General features: G+C 21.0%; 7 protein-coding genes across 7 annotated transcripts; 3 read left to right on the top strand and 4 right to left on the bottom strand.

Annotated features, from left to right (window-relative positions):
* Positions 1-60: 60 nt before the first annotated feature.
* Positions 61-6,936, bottom strand: PBANKA_1011100 (conserved Plasmodium protein, unknown function; the record flags this gene model as incomplete). Its single annotated transcript, XM_034565189.1, has 1 exon — positions 61-6,936. One exon carries the CDS (start codon positions 6,934-6,936, stop codon positions 61-63), a length of 6,876 nt encoding a protein of 2,291 aa, XP_034421910.1.
* A 1,337-nt stretch (positions 6,937-8,273) lies between these two features.
* PBANKA_1010900 (protein kinase, putative) lies at positions 8,274-14,126 on the top strand (the record flags this gene model as incomplete). The annotated part of the gene is made up of 1 exon (XM_034565188.1): positions 8,274-14,126. The coding sequence occupies one exon, from the start codon at positions 8,274-8,276 to the stop codon at positions 14,124-14,126; it is 5,853 nt and encodes a 1,950-aa protein (XP_034421909.1).
* A 1,060-nt stretch (positions 14,127-15,186) lies between these two features.
* On the bottom strand, positions 15,187-16,701 carry PBANKA_1010800 (CCR4-associated factor 16, putative; the record flags this gene model as incomplete). The annotated part of the gene is made up of 6 exons (XM_034565187.1): positions 15,187-15,212; positions 15,315-15,403; positions 15,545-15,691; positions 15,777-16,011; positions 16,222-16,321; positions 16,525-16,701. The coding sequence occupies 6 exons, from the start codon at positions 16,699-16,701 to the stop codon at positions 15,187-15,189; spliced, it is 774 nt and encodes a 257-aa protein (XP_034421908.1).
* Positions 16,702-17,534: 833 nt separating this feature from the next.
* On the top strand, positions 17,535-18,731 carry PBANKA_1010700 (queuine tRNA-ribosyltransferase, putative; the record flags this gene model as incomplete). The annotated part of the gene is made up of 1 exon (XM_034565185.1): positions 17,535-18,731. The coding sequence occupies one exon, from the start codon at positions 17,535-17,537 to the stop codon at positions 18,729-18,731; it is 1,197 nt and encodes a 398-aa protein (XP_034421907.1).
* Positions 18,732-19,389: 658 nt separating this feature from the next.
* PBANKA_1010600 (calmodulin, putative) lies at positions 19,390-20,137 on the bottom strand (the record flags this gene model as incomplete). The annotated part of the gene is made up of 2 exons (XM_034565184.1): positions 19,390-19,760; positions 20,059-20,137. The coding sequence occupies 2 exons, from the start codon at positions 20,135-20,137 to the stop codon at positions 19,390-19,392; spliced, it is 450 nt and encodes a 149-aa protein (XP_034421906.1).
* Positions 20,138-23,180: 3,043 nt separating this feature from the next.
* On the top strand, positions 23,181-24,860 carry PBANKA_1010500 (Hsp70/Hsp90 organizing protein, putative; the record flags this gene model as incomplete). The annotated part of the gene is made up of 1 exon (XM_034565183.1): positions 23,181-24,860. The coding sequence occupies one exon, from the start codon at positions 23,181-23,183 to the stop codon at positions 24,858-24,860; it is 1,680 nt and encodes a 559-aa protein (XP_034421905.1).
* A 714-nt stretch (positions 24,861-25,574) lies between these two features.
* Positions 25,575-26,769, bottom strand: PBANKA_1010400 (conserved protein, unknown function; the record flags this gene model as incomplete). The annotated part of the gene is made up of 4 exons (XM_034565182.1): positions 25,575-26,152; positions 26,263-26,433; positions 26,533-26,577; positions 26,730-26,769. 4 exons carry the CDS (start codon positions 26,767-26,769, stop codon positions 25,575-25,577), a joined length of 834 nt encoding a protein of 277 aa, XP_034421904.1.
* Positions 26,770-27,273: the final 504 nt, after the last annotated feature.

The following is a 27,273-nucleotide window of genomic DNA, read 5'->3' as shown; positions in this document are numbered from 1 at the left end:
ATCATTTAGAATAAGGAAATAAAGTATTCAAACATTAAAAAATCTTTTAATGTAGCTTCGTCATAAGATATTGACAATATTTTCATTAGTACATTTAATAAATATTCCTTTGTAATAAGTATAAAATTTATAATAAATTTTAAAGAGCTCATAATTAAAAAACGGAAATTTATAACTTTGTATATTGGCTTGCTTAGATAGGAAAAGAGAAGATTTATAAAAAAATTTATATGAACACATCAGGAAAAAATATGTGTCTTTTATTCTTTTTTTTTGTTGAACACCATTAGCAATTCCTATAGTATCTCCATCAGTTTGCCAATAATTTAAAGATTGTTTAAAATAAAAACAAATTAAAAGTAAGAAAAATTGTTTTTTATTTATTTCATCGAAGAAATCATAAGTAATATTTTCTCCTGTATTTTGAGCTGACTTAAATACTTTTTTTTGTGAATTAACCTGGGTAGCTAATTCGTTATTAATTTTTCTTTTTTTAAGATATTTATTATATGAGTTACTTTTGTTAATGTTTTTATCAGATGCGTCAGAGTTTGAATATGATGAAATATCTGGAAATTTATCATGTTTTAAATTTGAAAAATAATCTGTTATTTTTATTTGATTTTTTATTAACGGGATTGATTTTTTTGCATATTTTTTTTTTGAAAAATTGGAATTTTTTTTTTTTTCAATACTCATTATATCATCGTCGGATGCTAATTTGCAGATTTCGAGATTATCCTCAAAATTATTATTATGTGAAGAAATTCCATTTATTTTTTTGTGCACATCTTTATGTATTAACAAAGAGGGATTGTTATTACTATCACTTTTTCCTGTTCTTATCATTAAAGAATTGTTTGAAATTTGTTTATCTTTATCAGAATTTTTTAGTGAGTTCATATTCGCAAAAGTATCAGAGAAGACATAATTCATTTTGCTGTTACTATTTTCTTTATGTCCTTTATTTTTAGTGGGGGAATTATTTTTTTTTAAATTTGTATAATAGTTGTATTTGTCTATTAAATAATTTTTAATATGATGATCATTTATTACTTCTTCGTCATAATTTAAATGTAGTAACAATAAGTGCCCACTTAAATAAAAAATCGTTCCGATTAAATTTTTATAATATTTAATTTTTTCAAAATTACTGAGAATTTCAACAAGAATATTAGAAGCGATAAAAATATTGTTCATTCTGAATTCGAAAAGACATAATCTGATTAATGAGTTAATATATATAATAGTTAGATTTTTCGAAAAACTTATATTTGCACATGTGATTATTAAATTTTTAATAAAATAAAAGGTTTTATTATAGGAATTTACTTTAAATTCCATATATAAATCTATTATATTTAATAAATCTAAACATACATGAACATAATTATTTTTTTCCAATATAAAATTATTTCTAATAATATTTTTATTTTGTGCAAAAATAAAACAATTTGCTTCTGAAATTTCTTCAGGTAAATAATAATATTTTTCAAAATTTTGAGCTTTATAATAATTTGGATTTGTATTTCCATAATAATTTATTCTATTTCTATATTGTTGTATATTTGTTAATATTTCATTTTTTTTATTTATATATCTATCTATATATATTTCTTTATTTATTTTAAAATAATTTAATATCATATAATAATCATTTTCTACATTATTTTGTTTATTTGAGTATGTTTCATTTTCATTTTTTGAGGAATAAGCAAAATTGCTGTTATCATTTGTATTTCCTTTTTCATTTAGTTTTTTATTATCTCTATATTTAATAGAAAAGATGTTGCATTTTCCATCTTTGTTACAAATTTTTATATCAGTATGATTCATTTTTTTATTTGACTTTTTATTATTTATGTAAGTTAGGACTTTTTCGAAAAATTCATTTCCAGCACTATTTTGATTTTTTTTGAAAAATGCAAAATCTTTTTTTTCTAAACCTTTTTCACTTAAAAAATTATCAAAACTGTAAGAGATATAATCGGAATTATTATTTCTACAAGATTTTTCATTATTCATTTGTTCATTTATATTGGGACATATTTTTTTTTTTTTTTTTTCACATATTTTTGAAATAATTGTGTGTGTATTCTTATTTATATTGTTATCTATATTATTGCTAACATTTCCATTCCTTAATTCGTGCTTTTCTATGTTTATTGTGTCAAAAAAAGTCGTCTTATTATAATTGTTGATATTTGAAATGTTACTGGCTTCGTTATATTGTTGAGATGGGAATGTGTGTATTTCCTTTGTTTTTTTCCTTTCCATTTTGGTATCTAAATTGTCAGAACATTGATTCTTAGAATATATAAAGGTATTATTAAAAGAAGATATTTGAGTCAATTCGGGTTTATTCATTATAGCGTTAGAACTGTTATGGGATGAATTCATTTTATGTATAATAAAATTGAAAAAGTTATTTATAAAATGTTTTTTATTATTATCATTGTTGTTATTATCACTTTGGTTGCTTCGTTTGCCCCAATGCATATACTGATAAATAAATTGCTTATTTTTTGATAAATTAAAAATATAGAAAAACTCCTTATATGTTTTAGAAGCGTCAAAATTTAAAGTGTCTATAATGTTATCAGTGATTGTGTAGTATGAAAATAAGGCATCATTTGATATATTTAAAAATATATATTGATATATTTCTAAATCGTTATAATCTAAATAATTATAAAATTTATATAATATGATTTTTAAAATCTGAATAAAAAATTCTCTTAAATCTATTAAATTAATTTCATATAAAAACATATAGATTAAAGACAGTAATATTTTAACTTTGATTTGATAATTGCTAGGCCAAACATCGTTAAAATTAAAACTTTTTAAAAATAAATTATAATTTTTTGAAATATTATCTGAAAAATAGTTTGAACAAATATATGCTAAAAATAAAAATTCCAAACAAAAAAAATACGAATCTTCATAAAAAGATTTGATTGATCTCATCATTTTAGAATCGTATAAGAGATTTCGAAATTTTTCTTTATCTAAATGTTTTATATGATTTTGTAAATTTTTTCTTTTTAAATTTGTACTAAGAAAAGACTCTATTTTATTTATTATTTTTTTTATAAAATTATTTATATTACAAATATTTTCAATATAAGTGTTGTCATTTGTTATATCTTCTTTGTTAAATGGATTATGATCAAATATGTTTAAATTTTTATTATTATAATTTAAATGATAATTATCATTATTATTTAATGTGATTTCTAAAAGATTAAGAATGAAATTAAATCCTTTTATAATTTTATTTGCATATAATTGCTCCTGGATATTTAAAAAATCATAATTGTCTATATCTTCATTGATTAAAGCAGTATTATTATTATCATTTACATTATTTACCGTTTTATTATTATGCATATAGATGCTTTTCGTATGTAAAATCTCCCCGCCATTTCCACGATGCGTAATGCCATTTTTTTGACTAATTGTAGTATTTGTAATATTGTTATAGCAAGAATGATTTACCATGTTTTTAAATTCGTTGATATGGTATGTATAATAATAATTATTATTATTATCAAAGTACGTTTTTTCATTTTGTTTTAATAGTTCTGTAGAAAATAAAAAAGAATTATCCTCCCCGATAAGTTTGCTCTTATTCTTTATTTTATCATCATAATCCTCAATTTTAATCCCGTATTTTAAATCATTTATATTATTAAATGGGCTAATAGAATAGTCACTATTTTGATAGACATTAATAATATCCTTTGCAATATTTTGATTTGTTTTTTCAATATTATTATCATGATTAATATTTGTAAATCTAGTAAAATTTATAGGATCAAAGGGGGCATTATTTTTTTTTTTGAATTCCATATTGATATTATTTCTTCGGCCATTCTGTTTTCCTTTGTTAATTTTATTATTATTAATATCATCATAATTGTTTTCAACATTTATACACGTTGAAATTGTATCATTTGTTTTTCTATTAGGCATATTATGTATAGAAGAAGAAAAAAAAAGAAAAGATGAAAAATAATTTTTCATTCCATGATTATTTGAATATCCGCTAACTTTAACATTATCATTCATTATAATATATTTTGTAATAAACTCGATTTTGCTACTTGGAAAAAAAGACAAATGCTTTAATAAAAATGGATAATTATAAAGCATATGAGAAAGCTGTATACTTACAAGAGATAACAATTTAAAAGACGTGGGATTACATAAATATTTTTTTAACAAAATAAAACATTTATAAAATGTCATATTTAAAATTTCAAACGATCTTAATATGTTATTTTTTTTTAATTCTATCAAATACATTTTGTATAAAAAAATGATTTCTGATGTTAAGGAAAAAGAAAAATCAAAATCTATTATAACTAATTTATATGCTTTATTTAATAAGTTACATTCTATGTATATATTAAATAAATTATGTTGTAAATTAAAATCTTTAGTGGAAAATTTATATATTGCTACATTTTTATATATATCTGTCTTTTTATTATATATTAAATTTTGTATAACACTTTTATTATATCTTTGTGTTTTATATTTTTTATATAATGTAATTTTTTTATTTTTTAAATTTTCTCCTTTTGTTTTTATATATAAATTTTGAGTTAATTTTAAATAATCACTTTTTAAATCATTGTAAAGATAATTCAACCCTTGTATGTCATTTAAGAACTTTAAAGTTGGATCATTTTCGTTGGGTCTTAAATTTGTTCTTTTTCGTCTGTTTTTTTTTAAATTATATAAATTTTTTAAGCTTTCAATAAAATTATATATTTCTATAAATGTATATTTTCTTAAAATATGAAATATATAAGGCTCTAAAATATTGGTGATGCTATTTTTTAAATTCGAGCAAGGTAATGCATCAAACATAAAGGAAAATATATTACTATGTTTTTTTAATTGATTTGTTTTAATATATTTATTTAAAAATGTGTACAATCTTTTAAAATATATTTTATGATTTGTTATTAATCTTTTTTCAATTGGTCTTCTTGTCTCGTTTATGTTGGGTAATAAATTATTTTTTGTAACTCTACCAGATATAATTTCGAAACAGTTTGATAATATATTATTTGTTCTATTATAATTATAAAAACTCAAATTGAAATTTTTATAATATTTTTTGTTAATATTATAATGTTTTCCTATTATCACAAATTTATATGTATCTTCTTTTTCATGATGATCAATGGAAATTTCTATATTTTCGACTTTGTCTATGTTTTGTTTTATTTTTCGATTTTCTTTTGTATTTTCATTTTTATAGCTCGTTTTCCAAAAAGGTTTGAATATACTTGTTTTCTTCTTAAAATATGTTCCATTTATATTTTCGTCTTTTGCATGAATAATAGTATTTTTTTTTATTCCCTTTTGTATGGAGGTACATATATTACTATTGTTGCTACTTGTAGATTTTCCATTGTGAAGTTTGGCAATCTTATGATATAACTTAACATAATAATAATGAAAGAAGTTAATTTGAATTAAATAAATAAAGTTGATCATTTGAACATTTAAAAAAAAATTATCATAAAATTTCATATTTCTTGTTGAGCATATTATGTAAAAATAATCAAACAAGTTTTGTAATAATATATAATTATTATTTAATATTATATTTGTAATATTTCCACATTTATTTATTTTCACAAATTCTGTCAAAAATGTATTTTTTTGCTTATCTATTTTACATAAAATATTTTTACTAGGAAATTCTTGATTTTCTATATCATCTTCTGAATTAAAATAAGAAGATATTAATAAATTTTTTATACACACAAAAAAAAATATTTTAATCATAAGTTGCTTGTTTATAGTAGCATTAAATAAGACATTTAAAAATTTAAACCAGAAAAAATATAAATTTTTATCATTCTCTTTACATATATAGCTAAATAGCCGTTCTATAGTAATTGAATGAATAAAATTATCATCAAATGTTTTTATATTTATAATACATTTATTTATCATGTCGAATTTCTTATTTCCATAAACTTTTTTTGTGCAAATATGAATGAACTTTTTGTATTTTGAATTTTTTCCCTTGCTTATTAAAATATCACAAAGATTGCAATTTCGATTGATATATCGATGTAAGTAGTTGTAATGATAATTGCTTGTTTTTGTTTTTGTTTTTTTTATGTTAGTTTGGTTTGCTGATGTATTTAATTTCCTAACATTTTGATGGTTGTGCGTTGGAATTTTTTTAAAAAAATTAAATATTGATGTCTTTCGAGTTTGATCAACTTCCTTAAAACTAGTATTATTACAACTTTCATTATTTGAGCTTTTAGTGTGATAATGAAGGTGTGAAGGAAAAAAATTATTTTGCAATTTTATTTCTTCCCCTTTTTTCTTTTCTTGTATATGTGTGTAAAAAGAATACAAATCATGAAAAATATTAAAATCTTTAGTTTTTAAACAAAAATTAGATTTTACAAAATATAATAATTTTTTATTCAATTCTATAATATTTATTTTATTTTTCATTTGAAATTCTTCATTTAATTTACATTCAAATTCATTTGACACATTTTCAGAATAATTATTTTCGTCATGATTGAGATTTTTTTCACATGCCTCTGTTGTTTTGCTATTACATTTGTTTGTATAAGCTTTTTTATTTTTTCTATTAATAAGATTATTATTAATATCATTAGTAGAAGGTATTAAACTATTTTCTGTATCCTTGTTAAGATAACTCCATTTTCGAATTTCGCTCTTTTTGAAATGTGACAAATTATTATTCTTACTAACTTTCCCCTTATTATTACTACTATTATTATGGTTGTTTTTTTTTTTGTTAACATCATCTGTATATATTTTATTCCATGTATAAAGGAAACATCCAAATATGAAAGCCTCCAATTCTATGTCTACAAAACTTACTTTGCATTTTCTTTTTGTTTTGTTGTAATAACTCATAGGATCGCTTTTCTCGTATTTTTCATATAATATATAGTTTCGAAACCCCTTTTTTTTGGGATTTATACAAAATATTAATTATATATTTTTTATTTTTTATATATTTTCTTCATATAATAAGTTACTCCCAACGCGCAGTACATATATTATTATTACCATTTTATTAAATTCATTATACCGTTATATGCTCATACAAGCATATGCAAATATGCATGAAATATATGCACATATATATGAAGCATGTGTGTGTGTGTGTGTGTGTTTTATATTAATAATGGTATTATAACTTAATAATTTTATGTTTTGTCATTTTTTGATTTAATACAGTAAACACCAAATATAGCAATATTTTCTTCCACTATTTGTTAAGTGTGAAATGATGAAACAAAAAAGGTAAGAGGGAAAAGCCGCAAAAAAAAAAATATATAAATAAACGAGATATATTAGTTAAAAATATGATATAATAATATATATATTCTTAACAATATCGAAATTTCATATATGTACAAATACAAGCAAGCTTGTAAAAAAGGACGATTATATAATAATTACAATGTATATTAAAATAGGGGAATACTATTTTTCAAAAAAAATATAAAATTAAAAAAAAAAAACAGCTTAACTACTATTCGCAACAATTTTACACTTTATATAATGCACTGAAAAAAAAAAAATATCTCTTAATATTTTCAGAATAGTTTAAATATACTAACAGGTGAAATAAAAATGCGATCAGCGAAAAGTACACAAAAAAAAAAATAATTAATTTAGTATGTAGTTTTATTTATGAAAGACAAATATATATAAAAGAAAATACATATTAAGTCCTAAATTAAGCAAATGTGACTTAAAAGGATATTTAAAAAATCATAGGTGACGAAAAAAAAAATATTTCCATAAAATATATTGCCATAAAGAATTATATATTTTGATTTGGCAATAAATTTGTATAGAAGCAATCAAACTATGCTTTATGTTTTGTTTTTATTTTTTTATCCGCTTATTATTTCCAACTATTTAAAACACTTTGAATTTTATGTTTTATAATTAAAATTGTTATTTTACATATACTTTTAAGCCAATTGTTATTATTACATTTTCATAATGAATTCCTTGGATATGATAAATTTGCGGGAAACATTATACATAAATATATATCTATGTTAATAAGAATAAAGATATATTGTCTAAAAAGAAGAAAACAAAAAACATTATGTATATATACACCTTGCTAATTATTTTCAAAATATGAAAGTAGAACATTGTAATAGGGATTGGAATGACAACACCGACCAATCTTATTTTTAAAAAAATAAAAAACAAACAAATATGTAGAAATGTATTTTACGAAGAAATTAAGAAATAAGGAACCCCATTATATGCACACACTTTTGAATGTGCATTTAAAAAATAATATAATAAAAAAAAAACACCACCGTTTTAAGGATATTAATAAGCATGTATATATAGTTAAAATAATTTTTAAGTTTATTAATAATAATGATGATAATTTTTATAACGTTATAAAAGTTATTTTAAATAAGCATATTGCTAAATATATTTATAAACTTTTAAAATTTGTGTGTAAAGTTTTGTACCTAAGTAAATGTAAAAAAAAATGTTTCCATTTAAAGTCACAATTTGAGGGATATTATATCGAAAAAAAATATTTTCCAAAATATTCATTAATAAAAACATATTTAATAAATATATACTATAATGTTTTTAAAAATTTGTGCATTATTCTTACGAAACATAAAAACAGTTTAAGACAAAATGGTTACCTACCTTTCAAAGGAAACAACAATAATGAATATAATGGTGATAATTATAAAACTAAAAAATTTAGTGGTAACAACAGGTATATCATGCACACTCACAAAAATGGTGAAAATATACGAGGAAACTTTTTAAAGATTTTAAAAAAAAAAAACGATTCATATGGGAATATAACTAGTAACCAAAATTATAATACCAAAGGCTGGCTTCTAAAAAGTGGGAAAAATGGAGCAAATAATTATAAACAGCTCTTTCGAGTTATTTTGATTTTCTTTAAATATAATCCTTCCTATTATTTAAATAAAATATTGTCAGAAAAAAGGAAAAAAAAAATAAAATATTTTACTAATTTAGCAAATGACATTATTACAGTCTCTGGGTTGTCTCATAAAATTTGTGCTTTTCAAAAAATAAATAAAAGTTATTTTATGTGTGATAATAATATTTTAAAGGACAAATTGTCAAAGGATAATATATTTCATCGAGTTAAATTCATTTATTTTTATAAAAAAGGCAAAGATAATGGAAATATTAACTATATAACTATAAAAAAAAATAATAAACATAGTAAAAAGAACATTCAAAGAATAAATTTATGCTCTTTTAAAGATCCTGATTGTCTTAAAAAAAAAAAAAAAAAAATTAATAATAAAAAAATGAATAGAACGAAGTATATGAAAATTAAAAAAAACAATGTAAAAACTGTTCATTGTAAAGATAAAGTTATATTATCTTTATGCAAATATTTGAACAACTTCCTAAGAATTATATTTTATATTTTTTCATTTAAAAAACAGAACAAGACTATTTGTTCTAGCTATAATAAAATTGTAAAAAATGAATTTATCAATTTTATTTTCAAAAAAAAAACCCAAAATATCCATTTTATATTTAATATTAATAATAGCTCTCTTTTTAACTTACTAAAAAAAAATAACTTAGCTTTTAAAAATATGATTCGTTTTGAAAAACAACCTATAAAAGTTTGTGCTATTAAGCTAAAAATAAAAAATGATATTCCATTCTTTTATGCATTTAGAAAAAAACAATATAATAATTTAAGAGAGTTCTTAAATTTTGAAAAAAAATCATTTTACTCACAAAATGGGTGTTGTCTATTTTTTTTTTTATATCAATTTGTTAAGAAAAAACAAAAAATAATTTTTAAAATTTGTTCAAAAATTAAAGATATTATTTCAAATATTAAGAATGAAAATTATATTAGCATTTTAAAAAACTTACTAATACTAAAAAATTTTCTATATTATCATAAAAGTCTATTTGAGCATGTTTTAAGAATATTGGAAAATTATCATAACCGGACTTTTATTTATGATTCATTTTGTTACGAAACTAATTTTAATGAGGAAAATACAAGAAATCATCAAGTAGGGAAGACAAATGAAAAAAGCAATAAGGGAATAAATTACAAATGCGTGCAAATTATTGCTTCAGACATGTTACAATGTAAACAATGCACATATTTCAATAAAGAAAAACCATCAATGCATATCTACGAAATGAATATTGATTCTTATATTAAGGCCAGTTTATTATTCACACAGTTATTTTTGTATATTTTTTCTTTATATATAAATGTTTTGTTAAAAAGCTTGATAAAATATAGATCAAATGTAAAAAAAAAATATATACTTATGAAAATTATAATTATAAACAAATACGGAATTTTGCAGACAAAGCATAGTATTAGCGGGGTGATAACAAATTTAAAAAAATTCATCAAAAAAAAAAAAAAAATGAAAAAAAAAAAAAATAACGATAATTTTTTTTACAGATCAAGCATTTTGTCTTTAACTTATTATATTATAAAAACATGGAAGGTTTTGACTAATCTATCAAAGATGTATAATTACAACATTAAGTATAACAATAATATGAAAATAATTCTAATAAATTTTGTATTAATGTTATTAAGAGATATGAATAGTTTGTTTATAAAAAACAATAAATGTTTTATTAAAGATAATAAAAAATGCTCATCAAAAAAATGGGCATATTACAAAATGAGGGGAGAAAGTATGTACTATATATTGGGAAATCACCTAGCATATATGTTTTTTAAAAAAAAATTTCTTTATTTTTTTGAATCATTTATTTTTTATATTTCAAAATATTATAATAATGTGTCTAATAAAACCAAACTAGAGAACCTATCGAATGAAGTTATACGTAAAATAATTTATCGAAGTAAGGAAAAAGATACGACATTAATTTACAAATATTTTGAGTTTGATGAAACAGTTTTAAAATTTTATTCAAATTTTATAAACTATATAATAAAAAGTAAAAGAATAAAAGAAAGAAATTGTATACAGAGAAAAATCGAGTTTCTTTCCTTCGACCACACAATATATACCTTATTTTCCAGAATGACATACTTTAGAAAATTTATAATAAATTCAAAAAATAAAATATACATAAGAATGATAAATAAATATTATTTGTTTTTAATTATATTAATATGCTACAAAAGGAAAAAAGAAAAAAATATTTCAAAATTTATGACAATTTTTTTAAAAATACTTGTCTTATTGTCTGAGCAAAAAAATATTGCTTTGCAACTCTATTTTTATAAAATTAAAATTTTAGAATTTTTGTTACATTATATTAAAGGTGGATGCTTTGAAATAAGAAAAAAAGAAAAAAATGGGATATCCAAAAGTAATAAAATAAACTTTATTATTAGTGCTAATAAAAAAAGACAGTCTACAAATAAGGGTGCTTGCGATATGGCTTACCAAAAATATGTTGATAAAAATTGTACTAAAATACATATTTCTTCTAATTCGAATCATAATACAAATTCTCAATGTAATAAACATGATAAGAAAACAATATTGGGGAAAAATATTATACCTCCATTATGTTTAGACAAAATTATAAAATCTTCTAATTCTTTTGTTAATTGTGCATCTTATGAATATGATGAAAATTTTAATATTTTTTCAGATGAAATATCATCAAAAATAATGAAGCATGTATTTGGAAAATATATAGATAAGATTGAATATTCGAAAAATATTTCTACAAATAAGTTAGTATTAGCAAGTGAAGAATGCTATGGAAATAAAAATTTGAAACACAATTTTCATAAAGTGGAAGGGAAATACTTAAAATGTGAAAATTATAATTTAATTGATCAAATTAAATATAAAAACCGATATAAAGATAAACTAAATGATGAAATTATTTCCATTAAGACATGGATTATTCTATTAATTTTTTCCTTAATAACTTCATACAATAAAAAATGCCTTAACGATTTATATTTTAATGAGAATTATTATGATGAATATCAAAATATAAATAAAAAGATTGAAAAAAAAGTATTTAAAAAAAATAAAAAAATAAAAAAATTGCTAAAAATATGGTTAAAAATATTTGATAAATATTTCCATTTTTCTGAGTTAATCAATTCAGAGAATTTACCCATCATACAAATTATTCAATCTTTCATAAATAGTATTAACCATATTAGGAAAAAAAAAAAAATTATTGAAAATATAAAAAACGAAAGAAAGAAATATTTTATCAATGATCAAGTAAAATCAATACTCTACCATTTGTCTGTTGTAAAAAATTTAAAAAATATAACATTCTTAAAAAAAATAAATGAGCATGGTAATGGAAAAATATTTTTATGTTCTTATAATATATTTAATAATAAATTTTTTATAATAAAATTAATAGATATAGCTAACAATATAAATGAAAATTATATTTTTAAAAATATTTTTAATGAAGTTAAATGTCTTCTCACTTTTCAAAACTCAAAAAAAGGGATATGCCAAATGTATAGTTATGGAATTATTCCAAATTGTAATAATAATGGTTTTACTTATTATTTGCTTATGAAATATTATGAAGGCAATTTAAAGGATCTAATGAATTATGCACACATAAGTTATTTAAAAGAGATAAAAAAAATCCGAAATAATGCAAAGCAGTTTTTTTTACCGATTGTGTGTAAGAAAAGAACAGAAGAAATAATTTTAAATTTTAAAATAGCGAAAATTACTAAAAAAATTACAAAAAGGTGTAAAGGAAATTTTATATTTTGCTACAAATATCTATGTAGATATACTAATGTGTATTCTTGTTACACTATGATATTAAAAAATCGGATTTATATAAAAATAATTCAGTTGAAATTTATTTTATTTATTTTAAATATTTTTATTCAAATAATAGAACAAATTATTTATGTACATAAAAAAAAAATTATTCATTTTGATATTAATACATGCAATATTTTGATCAATTTTAAAAAAACATACCCATTATTAATGTCTAAAAAATATAAAATAAAAAAAAATAACTATATTAACAATTGTAATACTAAGCAGACTCTTAAAAATATTCAATCTCAAATTGTTATGAGAGATGATTTTGTAGAAAATGAAAGGAAGATATATTTAAATTTCATTCCCCCTTCATATCAAATTAATAACTCAATCTATAAAAAACAAAATAAATTTTATAATAATTTTGATACATCAATGGCTAGTTTTCATTATAGACAATATTTTAAGATCATAATGAAAAAAAAAGATTGTCAACACATAGCTATTCCATCAATAGTTATAAGCGATTTTGGAGAAAGTAAGTTTTTTTTAAGAGATACAGACTTTATTTTTTTCAGAAAAAATCGAGGAAATGAAATATTAGCAGCCCCCGAACTTTTGATCAACAAAAATAAATATATATATTCAAAAAATAAGTACAAAATTGAAAAAAAAAATGGAAAAGAAGATACTGAAATCAAATCAAGAAAAGCAATACAAGATAGTTTTTACTTTGAAAATATCCCCCAAAATATCATTTTTCAAAACGAACAAAGTGAAATGAACTATTTTTATAGTACTATTACATGCTTTGAAAATAATTGTAAATTTTCATGCTTAAATACAAAAAATGACAAAATACGTATACTTCGTTACAATAATATAAATATGAAAAAAAGTTTAAGAAAAAATTCAATTGTATCATTAGAATTTTATAAATATTTAAAAAAAATAAAAATGTTAATAAAAAAAAAATTGGGAAATCAGAAAAAACTTCAAAAAAAAAAAATAAACATGTCTAAAAGTGACATATGGTCATTAGGATCTTTATTATACGAAATGATTACTAATGAAAGTTTGTTCAATTATTATAATTTTATTTATATAAAGATTTACGAAAAAAAAGAATTATTAAATGAACTTATTAATAAGAAAATTAAAACGCAGTTTAAGGAATTGAAATATTTTTTTAATTTTTTTTTTCAATTTGATTTAAAAAAGAGAAAAGATGTTTATGAGATATATAAGGAAAGTATTAAAATTTATAATTTTTACTCCAATAAATTAGAAAGTAAAGAAGAAATATTAAAAAAAAAAAATTTTTAATATGAATCAGAGTGTGAACACCAAGTTGGGAAAACAAAATTCATATCCCAGTATGTAGAGAACAATTAATTACTTAGCAACTATCATAAAGTGGTATAGCTCCTAACACATCACGGGGAATATAATATTTAACCGTAAAATAGTATAGCAAAAAACAAGAAAAAAATATTTATTAAATTCGAAAAAACAAATATCAAACTGTTTTAATACACTATCATTGAAATATAAATTATTTGCCAATAAAATAATTCATGTCTACAAATTGATAGAAAGACGTGATAAGTTTCGATCATATTATTTAAGCTATATATGCAGTTTGCAATATTTTTGTAAATACAAAAAATTATGAAAAATATATTAAATTGCATGAACATTCATAGTATAATTAAGATATGTATTTTTTATTTTAATCATAAATTAAAACATAGTTTAGCTTATTTAAAGTCATTATTCAACAATTTTTTCTATGTATTTTTTTTTGAACATTCAAAACACATTTAAAAAGTCCGATGTAAAAAAAAATGCTAATATATTTTTGTTCTAAAAAATGAAAAGGGGAAGACATCGGATATGATCTTTATATTCAAATATGATTACATTAAAATTTTCAAAATATTTTTTTTCACATAAAAGCAAAAAAATATAAAAGTAATATATACATTTCATTAAAAAATTTTGTTTCATATGCCTTAACTATGTCAACATTTTTTTTTGTTTTTAATTTGAAACTTTTCAAATTGTGATGATATATTTTGTGACATAATAAAACACATATATCATTTTAAATACAATTTTCTTTTAAATAAATATAGATTAAATAAGTATATTATTTTATAATTTTTTTTAATTAATTCATTCATTCATTCATTCTCATATATTAAGATTCATACATTTAATACATTATTTCTTATGTGTTGCAAACTGATGTTCTAACTTTGTTATATTCATTTTATACACATAAGATTATTCGTTATGTTTATTTACATCAGTTAATACAATAATAGTGTGTTGAGTTTGTTTATTTTCTGTCATTTTTTTGGCATATTCATATAATCTTTGTCTATTCAGAATCTAGATTCAAAATTTCTATAAAAAAAAAAAAATTGATTACATTAATATGCTGCTTTGAAGATGTTCAAAAAAAAAATAACAACAAAGATACGAAAAATGTTATTTATATTGGTATACCTTCAATATTGTAAGTTTTATCATTTTTGTTTGTCTCATCCATCATATTGTCAAAAACAAAATCAGCCATTGAAATGTATTTGTTATCACTGCAAATAGAGAAATAAAATAATAAAAATTAAATTAAAAATCAATAAAATGAAAATATGAGATAAATATGAGGATAGGTATATATAAAGGAATTTATTTTTTATCCATCTTGTTTTATTTCTATCATATTTCTGGCATACCTTACAATACTGTTTATATCTGAAAAAAAAGATATTGACCCTTTTGCCAAATATAAAACATGGGTAGACCATTTGTCCATACAATCAAATATGTGAGTTGAATAAATTATAATACACTTGTATTTAATAGATTCATTTTTCAAAAAACTGAAATTAAAAAAAAATTGTATAAATATTGAATGAGATTCATATAAGTAATGAATTGTATCATACTTTAGAAATAATTTCTTACTCGAGTAAAACTTTTCTAGATATTAAATCTAAGGATTCTGCTGCTTCATCAAAAATATAAATATCTTTTCTTTTAATTATAGTAGATACAATTTGAACTTTTTTTTTCTGTCCCTTAGAAATACCAGATATAACTTTACTATCATCTATGTCAAACAATTTCATTAATTTTTTATATCTCTTCGAATCAGCATATTGAGCAAACATGCTTTTAATTGTGATGTTCATGGCATATTCTATAAAAATTTTATACATGGATTAAGATATTATGAATATATTATTAGAGTATTACATAAACTGTATATGTGCATATATTACATGAACATAATAAAGATAATTTATGAAAAAAAGTGAATCTTGAGAGTTGTAAAATAATATATTTATTCATCATTTTTTTGTTCTACATTTTAAACAAATTAAATAGATTATTAATTTTTATTATATACCATCATTCCACCATTCTCCAACATATCCTATTCTATCGTTTAATGAAAGGTCGTGGAAAACTGGTTTATTAAAAACTGAAACAGATTCCTCTTTTACAAGCTAAAAAAAACACATTTTCATGTTTCGTTAAAATAAAAATAATATTATGAATAGAAAAAATATATTTTCTAAATGCATACATGACAAATTATTATTTTGTCGCTACAATATCAAACAATGTATTATTTTTATTATCATTGTTGTTTCTTTACACATCTATATATTTATATTTATATTTATAACTTTTCTAGAATAATATATACCTTTTTTCCAGCTAAAATGCTTAATAAGGTACTTTTTCCAGCTCCATTTTTTCCACAAACAAGAATTCGCATACCCTTTTCAAATACAAGGTTTAAATCGCTTAGAGCCTGAATTCGTGTTTTTCGTAGTGGGTGATAATAATTATAAGTTAAGTTGTTAATTATGATGCTATCCATTTTTTATAAATATGTTATACAAAATTTGTAAAAATTGCACTCTTATTATGCATATAATATATATAAGATATGTATTTCCTGGTATATGCTTATAAAAATACACTTAGAATTATTATAAAATTAAATAAAAAAAAATTTTGCTTGCTTGTTTTAAATTTCTTTCGAGTGGTATATTTGAAAAAGTAAATAATAAGTCCAAAAATATTTTGGGAAAAATAATAAAAAGAAGAGCATAGAAATTATATAATAAATAAAAAAAAGCGCATGCATATTATAACGGGGGAAAAATATATAAAATAATTTTATAGCCAAATTTAAAAGATGAATATATTTTTTGAGGTTATTGAAATTTTTGTATGAATAAAGTTCTACAAGGTGCCGTTTTTTTCTTATGTCTATGTATTATATACTTTTAAATATTTAATCCTTAAAATAATTGATTTATTTAATTAAAAAAATTGATATTTTAATTCGATAAATGGAAATAGCGAATTTTCCATTTCTTTCCATTTAATAGATTGTTTTAAGTGTAAATGGATTAACTATTTTTATTAACTAGCAAGTTTATTTTAAATTGTTCTCATTTTAATTATTGTGTATTGTTCATAATTTTATTATTTTTTTTTGGCAAAAATTTCATAAATTATTTATTATATTTATTTTTAAGGTTCAAAATTTGTGAATTATGAATAAGAAATTGTAGGCATATTCTCATGAATATATATTGCTATTATAAATAATAGCTACAAAGCCAATACTATTGAATATAGAATATAAGGGAATTATATAAGCCTACGATATATACCAACTAAAGGAAATACATAAAAAAAGAGATGGATGAAAATAATAAATATCGAGTAAATAAAATATTCGATTTGGAAACCCCAACCACTACTATATTAACAAATGATATGCTACCAGAATTCATAAATCTAGAATTGCTGAGGAAAATAGAGGAAATTTTTATTTTAAATTGCCCGCTATCTGAAATATATAATAATTTAAATGTTTATGAAAAAGCCAAAGAACATTATTTAAAAAATAATATAAAAGGAAAAAATAGTTACTTACATAACTTTTGCGATTTTAAGAATAGTTATAGATATATGAATATACGAAATGTTTTAGCAAATAATTTTAATTTAAATATTAACAAATTTATAACATTAAAAGATAGTAATAGTAATTCAACTTTTTCAATTGATGATTTTATAAAATGTATTGAAATTTTTGAACCAAATATTTTATGTATTCCAACTGAAGAAATAAAAATAAATGAGCAAGTAGGCAAAAAAAAAAAAATCAGAATTGTAACCATAATGAATGATTTTTTAGAAAAAATAAAAATAATAAAGGAAAAAAATAATGGTAATGATGGGGCTTTATGTATTTTATCAGTCCCATCTACTATTAATATAAATAATGCAATAAAAGAAACGATAGATAAATATGATTCGATTATTAATGGCTATTTGTTGAGTGGTATAGGTTATGATGAATCAAACCAAGTGAGAACTAGCTATATTAAAGATATATTAGAAGTAATTCCAGAAAATAAATTAAAATTTATACAATTATCGAATGGAAATCCAATTGAAATTTTACACAGTATATATTATGGAATAGATATTATAGAATCAAATTTCCCTTATTATTTAGCAAGGAATGGAAAAGCTATAACTATGGATATAAATTTAAAAGATATAAATTATGAACAATCTAAATCGTTTGATATTAATCTTATTAATTTTGAAGACAAAAAAATAAATGATACTTTTATTATAGATTTAAATGATTCAAAATATGCATTAGATTATTCTATTATATCAAATAATTCACCAAGAAAAGAAACTAAATCATATATACATCACTTATTAAAATGCAAAGAATTAACAGCTAATGTAATTATATCATATCATAATCTTTATATATATAAATTGTTTTTTCAAGAAATTAAATCACAAATAAAAAATAATACATTTTTGACTTACATTAACACATTCATACAACACCATAAACTGTATATGTAAAGGAGAGAGAAGAATGTATTTGTGGCACCATTTGCTTGGAAATGTGAAGCTATAATATACAAAGATGATATTTTCTTTAGTGCTTCAGTATATAATTTGTCAATATTCCCTTTAAAATATATTTTTTTAACTATCCATTATTATATTCTTTCATATTTACACATACTTATATCACTGTTTTTAATATGCTAACATTATTTATAAGCTTATTTTATACCCTTAAAAAATGAATAACTGTTTACATTATTTCATTTGTTTTTTTATATGACCATATAAGAATTAACCCTTTACTTTTTTCGTATTTTTCATTAACTTCCATTTGTTAATTTTTTAAAATAAGTTTTTATTTTCAATAAAAAAATTATATTAATTTAATCTAATTATAAGCAAAAAATTAAATTCAAAGAATAAAATTATATGCACATAATGTGTGCCCCTTTAAAACAAATATTCGATGTTTAATTCGTACTTTATGCTAATTTTTTATTATTCACAGATTTTATATTAGAGTTATAAAAATTTAGAATTTTTTCAAGTAAAATATTATTAGTTAATGGCATTAAAATGTATAAGGAAAAGTTAATATAAAAATTAAAAAAAACAGTTACACGTATATTACGCATACAACGATGTATATATATTCATATATATTAATAATTTATTTAGCTATCATCATTTTAACAAACTCCTCATAATTAATTTGTCCATCTCCATCTATGTCAGCTTCTCTTATCATTTCATCAACTTCTTCATTTGTGAGTTTTTCCCCTAGGTTTGTCATAACGTGTCTTAATTCATCAGCACTGATATATCCATCACCATCCCTATCAAATACTCTAAATGCTTCAATTAATTCTTCTTCTGTATCTGTATCTTTCATTTTTCTTGCCATTAAAGTTAAAAATTCTGGGAAATCAATTGATCCATTCCCATCTGTGTCAATTTCATTTATCATATCTTGTAGTTCTGCTTCGGTTGGGTTTTGTCCCAACGATCGCATGACAGTACCTAGTTCCTTTGTTGTTATGGCTGCAAAGGCAAATAAATAAACGAATAAATAAGAGATCAGTGCATGTTTGTATCCATGCACAAGCATATATATGTAATGTAATCCGCATTCTTATTATAAATGCGATGGGGTAGATACTGTGAAAGTGGTAATATGTACCAACAATATTTAATATGAAGTACTTAGAATAAACATAATCATGCAGTTTTTTTTAATAATGATTTTTTAATTCTATTAATTTTTATATGTATTTTATTTTATTAACATATATATATTTTTTTTTCGCATTCTCTCTCTCTACTCTCTTTTATTGTTTACTTCCATCTCCATCTTTATCAAACAAACTGAAAGCTTCTTTGAATTCAGAAATTTGTTCTTCTGTTAACTTGTCTGCCATTATTTTGTTTAATTACAAGATCGTGAGCTTTATAAATTTCGATTTTTTAGTTCTTTTATTTCAAATTAAATAAATTTAAGCTATAAAATAATTTTTTATTTTCATAAAAGTGTATGCATTTTCATAAATATATGAATATTTTTTATTTAAAATGCATTATTTATATTTATTTTTAACAAATAAAAAAAATGGAAAAATACCCATAATCGAAAAAAGGAAATAAAAGGTTATATTTTAAGCATTTGCTTATGTGTGCATTATATAATATATATATAATATAACAAAAGCAATAAATTACAATATTACCTTTAATTATATAAATAATATACCATTTGAATTTTTATTTTTTCATTTCGTGCACAAAAAAACATATTATGTAAGCGTTTTGCCAACTATCTATGGATAATGAAATATTAGCATGCTATTTCCTATAAGGAATTCTTTTTTATAATTTAAAACTATGAAAACAATTTTTCAAGTTATTTCATAATTATTTAAAAAAATATATTTTGTGCTCATATAGTATTTACACAATATATGCGGAATATTTCAAATACAGTACGCATAAGTACTTTAGCATATATATTTTTATTAATTTAAAAAAAGCATTGTTATACTTATTTCTAATAATGCTATTACAATACTTTAGCAATTTTCGCTAATTTTACTTAATTTTTTTGAATTATATTTAATGTTTTTTCCCCTCTCCCATGTTGGCATTTGCAAATAAATTATTATTAGATTTGTTATCATTTCTCTTAATCTTATACTATTTTTATTCGTTTTTATATCCCTTATATTGTGGCACTTAAATAATAATATGTTAAGAAAAATGTGTTATGCTCAAAGCCATTTCATTTAATTTTACATAATACGTTTTTAATGCCCATACCCTGACCTTTTGAACAATCAAACAAAAGTTCTCATAAAAAAAATGAAGTAAAATTAGTAGTCCATTTCATTTTTTTAAACTAAAATTTTTTTTTATATTTATTCAACATTTAAATGGAAAAGGGAAAATAACAAATTTTCAATTTTCACAGTTATACATTATATTATTTCGAACGTTTTATATATGAAAAGTAATTTATTTATTAGTTTAATTGTGTAAATTAATATTTTAATAATTTGAGTGAAATGTATGTACATATTTGGTAGCATTACTCAATTTGCACAAATAATAGGGAAAATGCTTACATTATATAATTTATAAATCTTTATATAAGAGATTGCATAGTAAATAAAACCTAGTTTCTTTTTTTATATTTTTCTATAAAACATATATGTAAGAATTTCGCAATTTTATGCGTAAAATAATTATCATATTACCTTGTGTATACTAATTTAATAATATATGAAACATAGCAGCAAAAATTGTCTTAAAAATGTATTTATATTTTATTTAAAAATAAAATAATAAGCATATTGTATGATATATGCGAAACTTTTTTTAATAAAATATTTTATACAAATTGTATCATTCCCAAAATGCGTATATAAATATTTTTATCAAGCATTGTTTGTTAATTTCTTATTACTACTATAATATGCATATGCCACCCTAAATATTATTGTAAGCAAAACAACACTTAACTATTTTAACCATCTAAACCTGTTTTTAATGTTCCAATAATAATTATAATATATTTTTTCTCTTTTCGAAAAAAAATTAAAAGAATAAATTTAAGACTGGCCACCTTTAAGTTTACTATATGTATCAAGGAGGTTTTTCCCACATATCTGCTTTGAATAATGTACATAATTATTGTGCATATTAAATATATTCAAATATTGTTTAATTGCTTCTTTATATTATTAAAAAATTAAACACAATATATATATGGAGTAGTAAATCTCTAAAAAATAATAAGTCCATAAAAATGTAAAAGCACGTTCAGAGAAAAGTACATAGTGGTGGAAATATATTGCAGTACTATATAATTCCAAAATATACTTAATACGAAAAAAATAATTTGTTTTGGTAAACACGCTATTTATATACTTATATTTTTATGGAATATGTATGGTGCGAGAAGGGGAAAAATACATTAGTGTAGTAAATAGAGAGTGAAACAATTGAAAAAAATAATAACAATCCTATATTATAAAAAATATATTTTTAAAAATTTCAGTTAATTTTTTATTAATTAAAACGTGGAATATACCATTTGAATGATGGAAAAAATGAATTTATAACATAACATAAATAATAAAGTACGATGTGTTTATATAAATGTAAACATTTTTTATGCTTAAATTTGTTCTTATTACTGATAAATAAATGCAACATTACAATTATCTTGAAAAAAAATATATAACCATACATATTATGTTAAATAAGGAAAAAAATAATAAAAGTATTTAAAATAACGCGAAATGATGAAAAACCTTTATTTTATTGTTATAAATGTAACCTCTAAAATTTCATTTTTATATGCAAGTTGAATACACAAAATACATCAATGCACAGTCCTCATGTAATTATATATACGTATTATATATAAAATCGAAAAAGTAAAAAAATATAACTGAATTTGATACTTGGTTAGCTAAACGAGAAATTAAAAAAATATACACGATATTTTCAAAATATAAAAATTGCATTATGGTTTCTCTTGGGAATTACAATAAAAAAATAACATAAAAAATAAAAGAAAAATAAAAGAAAAATATTATGTAGAATTCAGTAAGCGCTTTATTATTTTTTATATAATATTATATTAATTAAAAAACAAAAAATTATAATACATTCACCTAATTAAAATTATATATAAAAATATTTAATTTAAAAAAAAAAAAAAGGAAATAATAAAAAATAAAAATATCCAACATCAAATTAAAAGTAGGACTTATGCAAATATCCTTTACTTTGGGAAGTAAAAATAAATTATATATATGTTTGGAATAAATAAAATTGACTATATATAACTGCTTGTTATAGGAATACACAAACAATATAGTGAAAACCAATATAAGTTGATAAAACGTGTACATTTTTATAGTCATTAATTTAATAAAAAAATAAATATATAACCTTCTAAGTATGATAAACAAAGAAGAAGCTCAAAGATTTAAGGAATTAGGAAACAAATGTTTCCAAGAAGGGAAATTTGAAGATTCAGTCAAATATTTTTCTGATGCTATTAAAAATGACCCTTCTGATCATGTTCTTTATTCAAATTTATCGGGTGCCTATTCAAGTTTAGGAAGATTTTACGAAGCGTTAGAAAGTGCTAATAAATGTATTAATATAAAAAATGATTGGCCTAAAGGATATATTAGAAAAGCATGCGCTGAGCATGGTTTAAGACAACTAGATAATTCTGAAAAAACTTATTTGGAAGGATTGAAATTAGATCCAAATAATAAATCATTAAAAGATGGATTAGAAAAAGTAAGAAAAGATAAGGAAATGGAAAATATGGAATATATTAATCATATAAATAATATTATAAATAATGATGCCAGATTAAAATCATATAAAGAAGAAAATTCAAATTACCCTACCGAATTATTAAATACAATTAAAGCTATAAATGCAAATCCAATGAATATTCGTTTTATTCTTTCTTCTTGCAATCCTAAAATAAGTGAAGGTGTTGAAAAATTTTTTGGAATAAAATTTAATGATGAAGCATCTTATGAAGCAGAAAGAGAAAGGCAAAGAAAAAAAGAAGAAGAAGAAAAAAAAGAAAAAGAAAGAAAAATGAAAGAAGAAGAAAAAAAAAAAAATAGAACACCCGAAGAAATACTTGGTGAAGAACATAAATTAAAAGGTAATGATTTTTATAAACAAAAAAAATTTGAGGAAGCATTAAAAGAATATGATGAAGCTATAAAAGTGAATCCAAATGATATTATGTATTATTATAATAAAGCTGCTGTTTATTTAGAAATGAAATCCTATGAAAAATGTATCGAAACTTGTATTTATGCTATCGAAAATAGATATAATTTTAAAGCAGAATTTTCTCAAGTAGCTAAAGTGTATAATAGATTAGCTATTGGCTATATTAATATAAAAAATTATGACAAAGCAATAGAAGCTTATCGTAAATCATTAGTAGAAGACAATAATAGAGCAACTAGAAACGCTTTAAAAGAACTAGAAAGAAAAAAAGAAAAAGAAGAAAGAGAAGCATATATAGATCCAGTTAAAGCAGAAGAACATAAAAATAAAGGAAATGAATTCTTTAAAAACAATGATTTTCCAAATGCAAAAAAAGAATATGATGAAGCTATTCGAAGAAATCCAAATGACGCAAAATTATATTCAAATAGAGCTGCAGCTTTAACCAAATTAATTGAATATCCATCAGCTTTAGAGGATGTTATGAAGGCAATCGAATTGGATCCTAAATTTGTCAAAGCATATAGTAGAAAAGGAAATTTACATTTTTTTATGAAAGATTATTATAAAGCAATACAAGCATATAATAAAGGTTTAGAATTAGATCCAAATAATAAAGAATGTATAGAAGGATATCAAAGATGTGTATACAAAATCGATGAAATGTCAAAATCAGAAAAAGTCGATGAAGAGCAAATTAAAAAATCAATGGCAGACCCAGAAATCCAACAAATTATCTCAGATCCACAATTTCAAATAATTTTACAAAAAATAAATGAAAATCCTAATTCTATTTCAGAATATATTAAAGATCCCAAAATTTTTAACGGATTGCAAAAATTGATAGCTGCAGGTATTTTAACAGTGCGATAAAGTTAGATAAAGCATATCTCACATTTCCTTTTTTCTCATGAATTAAAATTATATTTGCACATATGTGTGCTATATATCAATTCATGATTATTTCAGCACATTTCTTTATCTTTTAATTATTTGAATAGCTAGTTTCCCCAATCTCATTCAATGGGATGTGCGCATTTATTTTATTTATATTCTACAATTTATCTCGCTTAACATGCTTTTCTAACAACCCTTTTTAATGCAATGTCTTCATTACAAGAATTAATTTTTTAATTTTAGCAAAAAAACCCAAAAAATAAAAATTTTAAACAATAATTTTTTTTTCAATAAAATAGTAAAATTCGCTGTTTATATAAGGATATATCACAAATAGCGAAAATTATATAAACATATTTTAAAGTTATCATATATTATTTGTTTTACAAAATTATAAAATAAAACTGGGCAATGCATTCTTCATTTTATACATTTTTAATGGTATAGAATTGTTAAAAACTTCATTACACATTTATATTTTTTTTGAAAAATTATATATCCAAAATTTGGCTTAAATTATACTGAATATTTATCAAAAAAAATATTAGTTTTTTATAATTTGAGTTTTATGTATACATAAAAAATAAATGAGTTACAAAAAAAAACATGAAAATAAGATTACACAAATATTATAGTATTTTATTTATTGCTTACAAAATCATTATATTCTATACTATACAAATTTAAAATTTATAAAGAAATAATTATAATTATAAGAATTAAAATATAAGATAAATAAAAATAATGGGAAGAATTTTTGGGATTGCAATATAAGTCACTGTTTTGTATGGACATATCAACTTGATTACTACATAAAACATAATTCCTTTTTTTTTCTTTATATTCTATTAACTGAAGGGGGTCACATGTACAAGCCCATGGGTAATCTATATTACTAGCCCCAAAAATCATATAAAACGACCCTAAGTTTCCTACTTTATAATTTTCATTAGGTTTTTCTTTCCTTAAAGGAAATAACGCCTTTGATGAAGATTCTTCTGTAGACAATTCCATGTATGAGTTGGGTTTTTCATTTTTAGTTATCTCATGATTTTCAATGAATTCACTTTTGTTACTTGCATCCTCATTAGGTACATTATTCTCTTCCTTTATGTTATTATGCATTCGATGAATTTTCTCAGAATAAATATTATTGATTTTATTATAATTAAATATTCCTATAAAGGATGTTATTTTATCGATAAAGCTACTTCCCTTTGTTTCTTGTTCACTTTTATTTGCGGATTCTCCCTTGTTAGCTTGACCATCTGAATGAGTATTTGATAAAAGAAAAGGAATGCAAAAAATAAAACAATATAATAAAATGATAAAATATATATTCTAAAAACTGTGTATTAACATTTATAAATTGTTGTACCTTTTCCCTCCTTTTTATCAAATGAAATATAATCACTTGATATGCAATGGAATTTTTTATATATATCTGAATGCCCAGTGTCTTTTTTTACGAAATCTTTTAAAATATCCAATTCTAGTTTTTTTATTTTCATTAGTTTTGATAATGCTTCTTCAGAAACACCAATATTATCTGAAAAAATATAAAAAGGTTATGCAAATGAATTATATTTGTAAGGGATAAAATGGAAGTATATTGCGTCTATTCAAGAGCTAAATAAATATATATTACTTTTATTATTTGAATCATTTGTGCTTTGAACATTTTTTAAATTGCCTGTTGTAAAAATAAAAAATACCATGTAGATATGTATGGTGGAATGCAGACATATATTTTTCAAATATGTACATTTTAAAACTGCGCTATAATTAGATAATTGAGATAAATCTGAGATATTTTTTGTGTAATATATGCTTTATTTTGTTTACCTAAAATTAAGCAATTGATAATAAAAATATATGCCCTCATTTTGGAAAATCTTTAACGAAACGTCTCATTGGTCAATTTTTACTATAGCTATATATTTATATATATTTTTTTTTTGCTCTTTCATATTTAAGAATGTTTCAACAAATTAAATTTTTGTAGACATATTATTCTCAACAATTTCCTTCGCGATTATTTCCTATTTTTTTTTGAGGCATTTCTGTTTGCGTACATATTATATATATATATATATTATGTGTATACAAACAAAATAAAATATATATTTGTAAATATGCACCATAATTGTATGTTATATTATTTTAATAAATGAGAGGAGTAATATTTAAAAAGTTATAAAAGAAAATATGTTTCTCGAATTATTATTTTGAGCTATAATTTACAAAATATTTCAAACACACACTTATTTGCATGTTACATTTTTTTTGTACGTTATATAATGCATCAATACATATTTTTCGTATATTATTATTGTCTATGTTATAAAAAGTTAGTCTTTTCACTATATATTAAAAAGTAAAAGACAAA

This window comes from Plasmodium berghei, assembly GCF_900002375.2.
Source record: "Plasmodium berghei ANKA genome assembly, chromosome: 10".
Taxonomy (NCBI): Eukaryota; Apicomplexa; class Aconoidasida; order Haemosporida; family Plasmodiidae; genus Plasmodium; species Plasmodium berghei.
This window is presented reverse-complemented; position numbering and strand designations above follow the sequence as displayed.